Source organism: Pongo abelii, chromosome 3 (genome assembly GCF_028885655.2).
Source record: "Pongo abelii isolate AG06213 chromosome 3, NHGRI_mPonAbe1-v2.0_pri, whole genome shotgun sequence".
In the NCBI taxonomy this organism is placed as follows: Eukaryota; Metazoa; Chordata; class Mammalia; order Primates; family Hominidae; genus Pongo; species Pongo abelii.
This window is the reverse complement of record NC_071988.2, coordinates 16,983,502-16,998,856: the sequence shown is the minus strand read 5'-3', so window position 1 is coordinate 16,998,856 and position 15,355 is coordinate 16,983,502. Positions and strand designations below refer to the sequence as shown.

At 35.3% G+C, this 15,355-nt stretch overlaps 1 protein-coding gene across 18 annotated transcripts in view; it reads left to right on the top strand.

Annotated features, from left to right (window-relative positions):
• LCORL (ligand dependent nuclear receptor corepressor like) overlaps positions 1-15,355 on the top strand; it is a 178,597-nt gene that overhangs the window by 62,608 nt on the left and 100,634 nt on the right. For 2 of the 18 annotated variants that reach the window (XM_054553769.2, XM_054553774.2), the window contains exon 5: positions 571-656. The exons of 13 other annotated variants lie outside the window; for them this stretch is intronic. In XM_054553769.2, the coding sequence (XP_054409744.2) occupies positions 571-656 (86 nt within the window). Of the gene's footprint in view, positions 1-570; positions 657-831; positions 879-15,355 lie in introns of all 18 variants that reach the window. 3 more of the 18 variants (XM_054553770.2, XM_054553775.2, XM_054553773.2) reach the window with 2 other exon arrangements.

The following is a 15,355-nucleotide window of genomic DNA, read 5'->3' as shown; positions in this document are numbered from 1 at the left end:
GAGATTAAGAAAACATTACCATATTGTCATCATCTACTTGTTGACCCTATTTTACTCCTCTTTGGAATGAGATATCACTAGATATTTTTCTACTAAATTGATAACTTTCATGTTTAAATCAATAATGTTTAAAATAGTACCTGACTGTGATACAAGAGTCTTTTGTTTAGTCTTAAGTGTTCTAAGTTCTTTTATATGTTGAAATATGGAAGTCCTCTTATTAGAAGAGTCGTTAATAAAATTTAAAGGCCTAAAATTAAGAACTATAATTTTTAAGAGCAAGAGACTGAAAATCTTTTCCTTTGTGTTACTGTTGAGAAATCTGCATTATCTTTAAAAATCAAATCTTTTTTCAAAATTTTTAGTACAGTGTTAACAATGTTTTATGGCCAGGTGCAGTGGCACGTACCTGTAGTCCCAGCTAATAGGTGGGCTGAGGTGGGAGAATTGCTTCAACCCAGTTGTTCAAGGCCAGACTGGGCAACAAGACCCCATCTCTTTAAAACAATAATTTTACACACTTTCTTTAAGGATTTTATAACATTAATTTAGAAAATTTTATTCTGTTAGTATTCACTTACAGGAAGAATTACGTTATCAGGCTTGTATCACTAAGAGAACTGGAAGAAATATACACATTTACACACATGCACACAGTAAGTTTCATTTACCTTGGAACTCATTACTCAGTCTCTTTTTCCTTTGAGTCATTTGTAATGGTAATAACTAGAATTATCAATAATAATAGCCTTTAATTTTTGATAGTATGGAGTTAGCGTATGCTCCATTTCCCTGTTAAGAGTAATCAGTAAAAACTTGGTACTATTTCAGCTGATTCAAGCATCTGGGTCTCCAAGAGGTCTCCTACCAATGGTTGGGTGAGTGTTCTTGGATATTTAGTGACCTCTCCATTTCTGGATTTCTTCAACATCTTTTGAAAGATTGCAGAGTTTTTAAATTAAAGATTCTTCTTAGTGTTTTTGCTTTATTTTAGGCCTTTGTTAATTTCTTTATTTGTAGTTCATCACTTTCCAGATTTAATTAAACATAAAAGTTTTTATGCTTGTTTACTTGGGCTTTTTAAATTTGCTTTCAATAAAATCATTTTAGAGATTTCCGAATGGTCTGACCAAGATGGGGCTAGAAGATAATAACAATATCTTTTAAATGGTCTTAACTCCTTTGTTAGTTTGCCATTTTTCTACTATTAACTCTACTTTAAAGCAAAAGGCAAGAAATATTATTTTAAAGACAGGAAATACTTCTGAGTCTTTGGAGTAGCATTATGACATGTTGTTAAAACATCTTTTTAGTGCAGATTTTTTTTTCCCTGAAAATATCCCAAATGCAATCATTTTTAGGGATCCTGGATATGGATGGCATTAGTATTCCTGGTACTTTAAATCTTTTGCTTAGTTTGAGGAACATATGCATGTTGATCATCTTGCTAAAACATAAAGAAATCTTTTAATATCCTTATGGTAACTAATTTATTGTCTTTCCCAAATTTTGCTTTTTGAGATGGTGCTAATGATAAATATAAGCTATTACCATTGAGAATATCACTACCTGGGATAATGATGATGATTGATATCATCAATTGTGATTGAGCACTAAACCTTTTTTATGCTCTGTCTCATTTAATGCCAAAACAATATTAAGAGGGTAAGTACTGTTTAACAGGTAGGAACAATGAAGCTCAGAGAAGTTAAATACCATGATTTTTAGCTCTGTGTGCTGAACATTTGAGCCGTTCAGAAGAAGTTCAAAAAATGAACAGTGTTCTGTGTGAGGAGCACCTAGACTCTTTTAAGTACTAAGTAGAAAACACTTCCCATTCTCCACTAGTTAGCAGACTAGGATTAAAATTATTTTATTTGAATTAAGCAGACTAGAGAGGAACTATGGGGAATACTCTATATTTCTTATAGGTTTCTATTTTTTCTTCATGTGGCCTCTGAACAATTTCAGTGATTAATTCCCTTATAGTGCTTAATAATAAATAGGTTGTAGGAATGCCGCTGGCATTAAACCATCTCAAGACTGGAAGAAGCGTATTACTTAAATACAGCTCAAGCAATTCATTGTATTTAGAAGCTAGTCAAAAATACTCTTTCAGGGTTGAATAAGTCAAATGCGAAGAGGAGGATGTTCTAGGACAAAGGTGAACTTTAACTAATTTTGTATATTCTTTACTTCAGAAATGTTTAAAAATTGAATTCCTTCTAGAGGTTAACACTAAAATTAACTAGAGTGCTAGAGTAGAATGGAAATCTCCATAATAACAGGGACTTTGTTTTGTTTATTGCAGAATCTTGGCAACTAGGACTGTACCTGCATGTTAGGTCCTGAGTTAGTATTTCTTGGGTGAATAAATGAATACTAAGATAAACTACCTAGATATCTTTCAGTTTCTCCGAATATTCGGTAGTATTAGTACTTCCTTTGTTCGTTTTGAAGAAGTAAAGTATTTTGTACGTACATATAGTTTACCTTTCTCTGCTTTGTACTTAAAGTATTACTGTGTATAGTTTGAATATCAGCCAGTTTGTTTGGAATGTTGATAAACATAGGCATATAGATATAAAATGTCTTGTTTACAGGTATCCTTATGAAATGTAAACTAAGTTATTTTGGCCTTTAGCTACAGATTCTCTAATCACCTAAAATGTTTAAGTCACTGGCTTATGATTCAGGAAGATGTCTCATCTTTTATTTTTAAATTGAAGGCTGCTGGACTGGACTAAATTGGACAGATAATATGTACGTAGTAGCTGAACGAATCATACTGCTATCTATATAACAAAGTCATCCTTCATCAAAATGTATATGTTTTTCCTGCTTTTTTTTAATACCCACACATGCTTAGCATTCGCGTACCCACAATTATATTTTTTTCCTGAAGACCTTCTTGATGGATTTGATGTCGTTAGTTGAAAGCTCCTATTAACAAACTCTTTTCCCTGAAGTTAACTGATAGCCAGGTTTTATATTAAAAATCTTTTTTTTTCCGTGCCTTTTGGGAACGCAGGCCCTTTTCCTTTTAAACTGTTAATGTTTTGTTTTGTACTCTAGCATGATATAAATACTAGTATGGTTCATTAACCAGTTGGATTATGACTGATGATGAAGTAATTGATTTCTTAAAAACAGGTAATGTTAATCTTTTAGATCGCTTTTCTCTGAATGTAGGCATCCTTGATTGACTATGTAAATTTAACATGATTCATTCAGGCCTTAAGTGTTTCTTAGTAAGTGTTCCTTTGTGATGTCATTGTGGTCACACTTTGAATTTCTCTTATATAGGTTGCCCTTTTGGAACTCTCAGGGAATTGTAATTGCCATAAAATAACAGATATACCATTATGAGCTGCATTCAGAGGTGTTCATGAAAAGATTTTTCTTCTTTTCTTACCAGGTACCTGTAAGATAGTAAACAAATTCTAAGAACACACTTAAAATTAGAACTGGATTGAGGACTTTTTACATTTCTGATAAAAAATCTCCCTTTTACTTACAAGTCCATCCACATAGAAGGAATTAAAGGAAATCTACCAGTTCATCCATCATCACCCAGATTTTCATCTTCCTTTGGCTTTTTAATTCCCTAATTTGACCCAGTCTCCTACCCCTTTACAATCACCCAAATTCTTTCTACTTTGTCTTCTGGAACTTCTGGTCTTCCATCAACAGAATCCCTCAATCTCTTCTCTGAGTGTTCCTCTTTCTTTATTGCTCTAATTGAAACCTATGTGCTCATAAAGGATGCTTTTGTAGACTTCTCACTTGCTATTGTTTTTAATTCCTTATTTTATGTAACATAAGGAGGCAACTGGCAGGCAACTTCCAAGATCTTTATATCTGCCCTGCTTGCTCAAAACCATAACCTTCTTTGAAGCCATGGCATTAAAGTATTGCATCTACATTTTCGTCTCTGTCAGGCTTTTCGCCTTCTTCCTCCCAAATACTATTCCCATCATAGCTCATGTTGACTTCAAATTCTGTGTAGCTGATACATCCAACACCCTGGCCTCTCCATTACTTGATCTCTTCATTTCCAATGCTCTTTTCCTTTATTCTACTCTAGCCACTTTTTCCCACATTCGTGTACCTTTATCACCTCCCAAATCTAATTTTACCTGTCCCTTTTTCTGACTACCATCTTATCCCAATACTCTCATTCCAGTATTTATTTTTTATTTATTGTATTGATACATAATATTTATACATATTTACAGGATACATGTGATATTTTGATACATGCATACAATGTGTAATAACAAATTGGGATATTTAGAATATCCATCACCTCAAATAGTTATTTTTGTGTTGAGAACATTTCACATCTTTGCTTCTATTTTGAAAAATACAATATATTGTTATTAACTGTAGTCACCCTACTGTACCATCAAACTAAAACTTATTCCTTCTAGCTAACTGTGTAGGTTTGTACCCAACCTTTTCATCCCCTCCCACCCTTCCCAGCCTGTGATAAATACCATTTTACTCTCTACCTCTAGAAGTCAGCGTTTTCTTAAGCTCCCACATATGAATGAGAACATGTGATATATGTCTTTTTGTGCCTGGCTTATTTCATTTAACATAATGGCTGTCCAGTTCCATCCATTTTGCTGCAAACGGCAGGATTTTATTCTTTTTATGGCTGAATAGTATTCCATTATGTAGATATACCACATTTTCTTTATTCATTCATAGACATTTAGGTTGAATTCATAACTTGGCTGTTGTGAATAGTACTGCAGTAAATATGGGGATACAGGTATCTCTTTGATATACTGATTTCTTTTCCTTTGGGTAGATACCCAGTAGTGGGGTTGCTAGATTGTATGGTAGTTCTATTTTTAGTTTTTTGTGAAACCTCCGTACTATTTTCTATAGTGGCTGTACAATGTACACTCCCAGAAACTGTAAAAGAGTTCCCTTTCCTCTTCACACAAGCCACCATTTGTTATTATTTGTCTTTTTTATAATACCCAGTCTAACTGGGGTAAAATGATGTCTCACTGTGGTTTTGAATTGCATTTATTTCCCTGATGATTAGTGATGTTGAACATTTTTTTCATATGCCTGTTGTCCATTTGTGTGCTTTTCTTTTGCGAAATGTCTATTCAGGTCATTTGCCCACTTTTTAATGGGATTATTTGTGCAGGTATCCAATTTTTTTTTTCACCTCATTGCAGCCTTCAATGTATAGACCACACCACTTTCACTGTTGAGTATCTCCTCATGATTTCACTTCTCTCTGTACTCAGTTCAGATACTGTGCTTGATAACCATGATCATTTTTCATGTAAAATCTTAACTCCCTTTCCTCTCTTTGCCTTTGTCGTACTTAACACTCAGAATCTTATCTGTGTTTTAATTCAGTTCTCTTTTACGACACACTTACTCTGAAATAGCTGAACTTGACAAGGAAAACATCCAATCATGCTGTTTTCTAAGTCTCCTTTATTTAGTCGATTTCCTCTCTTATAGGAAGTTATTTTATCTCTCTCCTCAAACCTCCACCAACTAAAAATTCTCCTTCGTTTTTGTAGAACAATCACCTTCTATTATACTATACACTCTACTTATTTTGTTTACTGTTATCTGTTGCCTTCTGCTAGAATATAACCACCATGAGGAACTGAATTTTTGTTAACTAATATATTTCAAGAACTAGCACACAGTAGGTGTTTAGTAACAATATTTGTTATTGTCCATACTTTTGCCATCTCCACTTTCCACCTTCCCTTCTCTTTTCAATCCATCCTAGTTAGACTTTCTTTCCTACCACAACATTGAATTGTTTTATCAATTTCACTGGTAATTCCATCTTGTCCTATTCAAAGGAATGCCAGTCATTTCTCATCTTAGCCTTTCAGCGTCGTTTGATAGAGCTGATCACTTTCTTGGTTTCTGGAAAATTATACTCTTTGGATTTTTTTTTGCCTTTCTCACAAATTGCTTCTTTCACATGATTCTTGCTGGTTTTCTTCTTCTTGACCTTTAAATGTTGAAGAGCCGTAAGAGTTAGTCCTCAGCTGTCTTCTCTTCTTGATATACATTCACTCACTTGATAACCTCACTCAGTCCTATGGCTTTAATTATCATGTGTGTGCTGATAATAACTACATATTCAATCTAATCCTGACCTTTCCTCCTGCTTTACCAACTCGTATATCTAACTGCCTAGTTGATAATTCTTCACTACAGTGGCTAATAGGCATCCCACAATGACCTGTCTAAAACAGAACACTTGATTTTAACCTATTCCCCTTCCCCAGCTTTTTCCATCTTTGTGAAAGGTATCACTCTTGACTCAGTTGGTCAAGCCGAAAGGCCAGGAGCCTTCTTTGATTTCTCAGTATCTTTTACAGCCCACATGCAACCTATTATCAAGTCTGTATCTTCAAATCTACTCTAAATCTCACCATGTCTCATCATTTCCATTGCTACCACCTTAATCTGAGGCCCATCTGGTCTGGTTATACTACTAAAGAGCCTTCTAACTAGTCCTTTTGTTTCTACTTCTCCCCCATCTTACCAATTCAGCTTTCTATGCAAAAAAGAAAAATGATGTTTCTCAAGCCTCAGCCAGATCATTATTCCTCTGTCCAGAAACATTTAGTGGCTTTACATGTCATTTAGAATAAAATCTCTCAAGGACTCTATGTGGTCTGGTTCTGCGTCCTCCTTGACCACATCTTATTATTCATTCTTTTGAATACTTACTGGCTTTTTGCTTTTCCTCAAATGAGCTAACCTTATTTTCTTCTCAGGATCTTTAGACTTGCTGTTACTTCTGTCTAGAATCCTGTTTCTACCAGTGCACATTGCTAACTTCTTCATATCATCAAATATTGTCTCTCTCCTGACGATGCACTGCCCTCACCACCCTATTGATAATTCATCTCAGTCACTCTTTCACGTTTTTGTTTGTTTGTTTGTTTTTGTTTTTTTGTTTGTGTTTGAGATGGAGTCTCGTTCTGTTGCCCAGGCTGGAGTGCAGTGGCACAATCTCGGTTCACTGCAAGCTCCGCCTCCCAGGTTCATGGCATTCTCCTGCCTCAGCCTCCCGAGTAGCTGGGATTACAGGCACCCGCCACCATGCCCGGCTAATTTTTTGTATTTTTAGTAGAGACGGGGTTTCACCGTGTTATCCAGGATGGTCTCGATCTCCTGACCTCGTGATCTGCCCGCTTCGGCCTCCCAAAGTGCTGGGATTACAGGCGTGAGCTGTCGCGCCTGGCCCTCACATTATTTTTTTAAACTCTCCCTTACTCCTCTTAAAATCTGTTTATCTGCCACTTCTGGAATATAAGAACAAATTAGGCAGGGATTTTGTGTTTTGTTATATCCCTAGCACCTAGAATAGTACCTGGCACCATTAACGCTCAATCAGTTAATTGAGTGCATTTAAATCTTTTAGAAAAGAAATGTTTTCAGAATCAAAAGCAATGCTTTAAAATCATGATGACCTTTCAACGGTTTTTTAAAAACGTAACTCACAGCTGTAGTATGCTAGACCTTTAGATAAACATCATGAGGGGGTCCTTGCAGGTGACACGTAAGTGCTAATATTCTAAGGTGTTCTAGGGATCAGCCAAAAATACTGAAAATATAAGTGATTCTAAATTCCTTTCAGAAATGTTTAGTCATTATTCTTTCAGTGATTTTGTACATCCCTAATATCTTTTGGGGTAAATGTTTAAATTTGAGGGGAACAGATGCAGGCAAAGTTGTGGAGAAAAGGGAACACTTATACACTGCTGGTGGGAGTGTAAATTAGCTCAGGTATTGTGGGAAGCAGTGTGGCAATTCCTCAAAGAGCTAAAAACAGAACTACCATTCAACCAAGCAATCCCATTACTGGGTGTATGCCCAAAGGAATATAAACTGTTCTGCCATAAAGACCCATGCATACCTATGTTCACTGCAGGACTGTTCACAATAGCAAAGGCATGGAATCAACCTAAATGCCCATCAGTGGTAGACTGGATAAAGAAAATGTGGTGCATATATACCATAGGATACTGTGCAGCCATGAAAAAGAATGAGATCATGTCCTTTGCAGCAACATGGATGGAGCCAGAGGCCATTATCTTTAGTAAAATAACGCAGGAACAGAAAAAAAAAGTATCACATGTTCTCACTTATGAGTGGGATCTAAAGTAATGAGAACTAATGGGCACAAAGAGGAGAACCATAGACACTGGGGCCTACTTGAGGGAGGAGGACGGGAGGCAGGTGATAGGAGGGAGAGGATCAGGAAAAATAACTATCGGGTATTATGCTTAGTACATGAGTGTTGAAATGGTCTGTGCACCAAACCCCCGTGACATGAGTTTGCTTGTCATAACGGACATGCACATGTACCCCTGAACATAAAATAAAAGTTTTAAAAAATTGTTTTTGGCCGGGTGTGGTGGCTCACGCCTGTAATCCCAGCACTTTGGGAGGCCGAGGCGGGCTGATCACGAGGTCAGGAGATCGAGACCATCCTGGATAACATGGTGAAACCCCGTCTCTACTAAAAATACAAAAAATTAGCTGGGTGTGGTGGTGGGCGCCTGTAATCCCAGCTACTCGGGAGGCTGAGGCAGGAGAATGGCGTGAACCCGGGAGGCAGAGCTTGCAGTGAGCCGAGATCGCAGCACTGCACTCCAGCCTGGGCAACAGAACAAGACTCCATCTCAAAAAAAAAAAAAAAAAAATTGTTTTTGAGGGGAAAGAAAATGGGTTTTTTATTTATCTTTATATAATTTGTTAGGAGTTTTTCTAAATAATTTTTTGGGTATTCTAATTCATTTGAGAAAGTATAGTAGGTGAGAATGCAGACCTGATGATCAAAAGAGATGTAATTCTGTTTGGGGCCCTATTTTTTGAATTACCATCTGTCTTTAGGTAATGCTTCTTCCCTGTGCTGTCTCTAATATGGCAGTCAGTAAAATTAGCCTATATTTAATATATAGCAATCTGTATGTGCTGTTCAAAATACTTTATATTTAAGCACTTTATGGGAAGAAGCACTTTTATGTGGAAGTAACGGAAGAACTAATATGTGCTATGTGACTGGTTAGTATTATAGTGTCTTAAATAAGGCTTTTTAATGATATTTTTCACAGTTTTCTTGAGTAACTCGTGAATTCACCAACTGTATCATCACCTGTGTGTTCTTGTATAGAATGCTACTAATTTAGTTCTTTCTTTTCCCCAATTGTGACTTTTCTCCCAAGCACAACTAGCGTGTTGGTCTTTATAAAACATATTTCTGGTCCATGACTAGTTCATTAATTTAAGAAAGATTTACTAAGCTCCTACTATATGCCAGGCACTGCTCTACTGAACAAAAGAAAAAATATCCCTGTCTTCAAGGACCTTTATGTTCTAGTGAAGGGAGGCAGATAATAAACAAGTAAATTATACCTGTGGTTGAATGTGTATATACACACACCCAAACCTCTCACAGGCTGGTTGTATATGAATATAGATAAGTGCCATGGAGACAAAATGGAAAGAGGGACATAAAGCATGGAGATGGTGATTACATTTTTATAAGTGGTAATCAGATGACATTTGAGCAGAGATGTAAAAAAAGTTGAGGCAGCAAACCATAGAGATCTTAGGAGAAATATATTTCAGGAATTAAAATAATAGCAATTTTGAGGAATTATGGATTTGGCATGTGGTAGGTGATTGCCATTCCCATTCTTTCGTTTTATAGAATGTTTGTTTTTCTCTAAAGAACAATCTAAAATTGTAGCATTTTAAAGCAGGAAGGGGAGTTAGAGATTGTCTGTGTTTCTTTACATACAAAGAAATAGTTAACTTCACCAATGAACATGTACTATAGTGTAAACAAATAACGAAATAATGTTAGATAATTAATGATCGTCAATAGCACTTTGCAAAATAAGGCAATTTTTTAAATGTCTGATTAATCGATTATAGAGTTGGTTGAGTGAAATATAGTGGTTAAAAAAAGAAATAGGAGCTTTAGTGCCCATTGCTGTTTGGTAGTGAGTTAAGCCAGAGTGAACTGGTAAAGTAGTGAAATAGATGCCTGAGGTTCATCCTTGTCTGAATCCACGGAAGTAGCTCTGAACCATCAACTGAAGCCATACACAAAGCAACCGGATGAAAAAACTCAGAATGAATGAACTGTTTAAAGTTACTTCACTTGCACTTTTTCAGCTCCTGGTCGCCCAATACTCTATTTGTAGTTTAATTTTTTAAGGTGGTGAGTCTTCTCCTGTCATGATCAAACTCACTTGTAACAACAAATATTTTATTTGTGTGGTCTGAATTTTTTTTTTTTTTTAAGATTCGGTGTCAAGTATTTGTGACTCCTTTTTCTTTGCTTGACTAATGATGAGCATCAAGTGGAAAGATTTTTTCACTTATAAACTTCAACATTTCTACTGTCCATTTCATTAAATTCAGCCTCCTTTAGCACGATGTAAGACTTTTGCTTTACAGTCAACATTTTCGTTAACTCCTGGAAGTTAGCAAAATATATACTAGATTCTTCCATACTCTATTCATTGTTTACAGTGATATTTTCCTCCAAGCCTGATTGGCTAATAGTATCATCTTATGAAAACTCTTTTATAAATCCTACATTAAAGAAGTGTTAAATGTATTAGCACCCCACATCAGATATTCATCATCAATATGCTTGAAGTGTGTGACATGTCCTTTGTCTATAGGCTGCGTTAATGACATTCAATTGGAAGGCAAAAGAGTACATTTAAATATTGTCTTCAGAAATAATGCTAACCAGAAAGAGATATACATAAGCATGTTCTATTATCAGAAGTGCCTTAAGATTTTCTTTCTCCGTATGTTCCTTGATGAATAATAAAGAATGGTTCTGTACAACATCATGAATACCTTCATATGCAAGTTTTATGATTTGAACACCATAAAATAAGCATTCCTTCCTTTAACATTACTTTAAGGGCTCTTGAGTTTTTCAAATGATATACCAAAAAAGGTTTTAGCTTAATATCATCTTTACACTTTCCACTTAAAAAGTAATGTTGAACTATCTTTGACCTTTTGATGTTCTAATGCTGTTCTTGTCTAAAAAAAAATTGAGGTGGCATTTTTCCCCCATAAAAGCTCTAGTTCATCAGGATTGAAAATGTGCATAGTGGTTTAAACACATTTGTAAATACTGTTGTTTTTCACATTCAACGAGGAGTGCTGCTACAGCCTCACTGACAGCAGAAACTACTCACTGAACTGTGATCCTCAAATTATGTAGTTTGTACAGTTCTTAAGTTTCTCAAACCTTTCTGTACATCCTTTAAAACTCAACTCTTTCACTGAATCATTGCCTTCTTCAGCTGAGGTACACTATAAATACAGTGTGATTGTTTGTTATAACAGAGTTTAAGAAATAGATTTTATGGAATTACAAGAAGTATAAATTCTACTTGAAGTAAGAGCTAGGAGAAGAAAGTGTATTGTTTCCAATACAGGCTTTACAATAGTGATAACAGTTGAGCAGAATTCCCTCAGTAAAAGAAAGCAAAGGAAAATGGATAGCTCCTGTATCAGGGTTCTTGATATAAAGTTACTAACTTTGGCCATGTTAAGGAAAAGGGGGTTATTGGGAGACTATTCAGGGCTCTCACAATTATCTAGAGGCTAGAGGGCCAAGGTTGGCAAATAAAAAATCCAAGAATACAGAGAAACCACAGCCAAGGACACATTATAATAAACAAGTCTGCATGACCTGAGGTTTATGCTTCCATAATGTGTTCATTTTTCCAAGTCCTAAGAGGATTCATTTAATTGGCCCATTCTAAAACATCTGTCTGCCCACCCTTAGCATCATCACTATGGCTGAGAAGGAGAGGAGGGATCTGGCCTCTTCCACATCGATTGTACATGTAGTCAAAAGATGAGAATAGCACTCTGGAAAATGAATATGCCCAAAGAGACCAAGTGTATAAAAAGCGTAAGATTCTAGGGTTGTCAGGTGAAGTGTGTATGCTTTTTATAATGGTACTCTCTACCTGCTAGCTAGATCCTGGAAAAGGGGGAATTAGGGTACTAAAAACAGGAGACTTGGTTGCTGGACAGTACACACGCAAAGCCAGATGTCCATTAAACCCCTTAATTTGCCAAAAACAAGGACATATTCTCAGCCCTTAACGCTGCTTAGACCCTACAGTATTTGACTTTGTTCATCACTCCTCTCTTTCTTGGAAACTCTCTTTCCTTTGGCTTTCACTGTACCGTTTCCTCCTCTGAAGATTGTCTCTTTACTCCTCTGAAAATTGTCTCTTTACTCCTCTGAAAATTGTTTCCCATTTTCTCTCTTTTTTCTTTCCTTTGATATGAGGAGGAAGGTATAAGTCAGGTAAGGTCGATTTTCTTATTCTTTGTTTCATCCCTTAAATGTTATTCTCTTAAGGCTCAATTCTCAGCCTCCTTTTAATTTTATGCATTCTCCCTGGACAACCTTAAGCTTCAGGCTCTCACATCCTAGTGATAGAAAATCTGCATTGCTAGTCCTGATTTTTCAAGTTCATATTCCTGGCTGCTTCTAGGTTATCTACTTCCAGATACAACCCACAAGAATTTCAAAGGAGGTAATATGTATAACACTGGAAAATTTTAGTTATTCCTTTTGACTTCTACTCCTGTCTCCTCCGTTAAAATATGAAATCTTTGAGGACAGACACTGTCTTTTATTTCATCATTTTTTTCTAGTACTTAGCACATGTATTTATGCTCAATACATGTGTAATGAATGTTTCCTATTCTGCTCTCCAGAAAATGAGAAGTTTAAAACCCTACTCTGTGGCCCAGGTTCCTTATATAAATAACCCATACCTCCAGTTACCTTGATTAGAAACTTCACACTAAATACTTGTTGAGTAACTGAATCTACCAGGTCCCCTCAATCCTATTGATTCTACTTAAAATATTATTTTAATATTATTTTTTTATCGACCATGTAGGTGTTCATATTTTCTTGGCTTCACCATAACCCTCCACATATTTATCACTTTCTTTTAAAACAAAGCCATTATTCCCTTATCTGCTGCTGCTTAGTATCAACACTAAAATCCAATTATATTTATGTGTACTTCCGTGTTTTTGCTGCTTTTCATTTCCTCTTTGCTTGATAAACTCTAAATCATCGTTCAAGGAAGAAATGTTTCATATTCCCTGATTCCTTTCCTGTTTTTCTTTTCACTACCTCCAGGCAAAAATAAAAGTTTCCCTCTTAGATTTCCTGTAACACATTGTATATGCAAAATGGAACATAAATTAGATGTGCTTTGCCAAAAAGAGAGGATAATAAGAAACTAAAACCTATATCATGTGGGTATCTGTTCTGATTGGTGAGAATACACTCTATACAGATGGTGATACTGGAGTTAATGGATTTACTGGTCTTTTTTAAAAATGTTCTTATTTTAAATTGACAATTTATGATTGCATAAATTTATGGGGTACAAAGTGATCTATGGACACAACTTGGAATAATTAAATCAAGCTAGTTCATACATCCATCACTTCAAATACCTAACATTTTTTGTGGTGACAGCATTTGAAATTTACTGTCTTAGTGATTTTGAAAGGTATAGTACTCTGTTTTTAACTCTATTCATCACATTGTGCAATAAATCTAAAAAAAAAAAACCAACACATCCATATTCCTTTTGAGATTGTGTACCCTTTGACCCTGTCTCCCCATTTCCCATACCCCCAGCCTTTGTATTCTACTCTGTACTTCTTGTATTCTACTATTCTGCTCTCTGCTTCTTGAATTTGATTCTTCTGGATTTCACATATAATTGAAGACATGCAGTATTTATCTTTCTGTGCCTAGCTTACTGCACTTTATATAATGTTCTCCAATTCCATCCATGTTGTTGCAAATGACAGAATTTCCTTCTTTAAGGCTGAATAGTATCCCATTGTGTGTGTGTGTGTACACATACACATATGTACACACACCACATTTTCTTTATTCAGATTCATCTGCAGCTGGACACTTAGCTTGAGTCCATGATTCAGCTGTTGTGAATAATGCTACAATGAACATGGGAGTGTAGACATTTCATCAACAAACTGATTTCAAATCTTTTGGGTGAATACCCAGAAGTGGGATTGTTAGATCATACAGTAATTCAGTTTTCAGTTTTTCTGAGGAACTTCCATCCAGTTTTCCATAATAGCTGTACTAATTCACATTTCCACCAACAGTGCACATGGGTTCCCTTTTCTCTGCAATTTTTTCTTCTTTTAATAGCTCTTAGTTTCTATATGCCTCACATACTCTTAAGTATCTCTGCAGATAGAGTGTAATTCCCATGCTTAAAAGATGTATGTTTCCTAATACACAATGATGTATGAGATTGTAGATCTTAAAAGATGTAGACTGCACTTATGGGCTATTTAAGGGATTTTTAAGGATAATTTTTACTCTACCATGAGTTTTACCTTTCTTTGTCAATTTTAGATACTATTTTGTCATTATCTTCTTAAGAGTACTGATCTTAGTAAATTTTAAACTCCTTAAAGGCAAGGAATACCTAAATAAGATTTATATTTTCAGTTCCTTGTATAATACATTTATGTTTTAAGTGAATTTAAGTCTGTGACATAAAACAAAAACATAACATACTCTTCAACATGGGATATATACTTGCTTCTCAATGTACTAAATTAGATATTTTAGGTCTAAGTGGTGGGAAAATGAAATCTTTTTTAAAAAACTGCATGTTTATACACATTACATGCATGTGTGTGGTTTTTAAAATAGCATGGCTAAAGCAGTCTAACAAATTTTAGGATACCATATACAGTAATACAGTTCAGAAAAATTGCTAAAAGGCCAAGGAAATAAAGGAGGAGCCTACTCAAAAGATGGTGTGAAAGCAGTTTACTGGTCAGCATTCACCTTCTTAGTTGCCATATGTTTAGATGTCTTAACGTTTTGCTCTATAAAATAATAGTTTCTAAGGTGGGTTTTCATGGTTTTGTTTTGTTATGAGAACTGATGTTTACATATGCAGTTTTCCTGCTACAAATTGTGTGTTAGAGGATGCCGTGGAAACAAGAGTTTGGTTTTTTTAAACTCCTCAGAAAATCTATATGTCTTAGAGGTCTGCTTTTCTCTGATTTTTCTATTTCTTATTTCTTTTTAAATTTTGTCTCTAAGTTTTTAAGTTCTTCATGGTATTTAAATATGTTTAAAACAGTGGTTATGTCTGTAATAAAAACAGCAGGCTGTTAGGTAACTTTAGAGTGAAACTACTGTGACAATTATTTTGACTAGTTTTTTTTTTTTTTTAAAGATACACGTTGTCAAAGCATAAATACA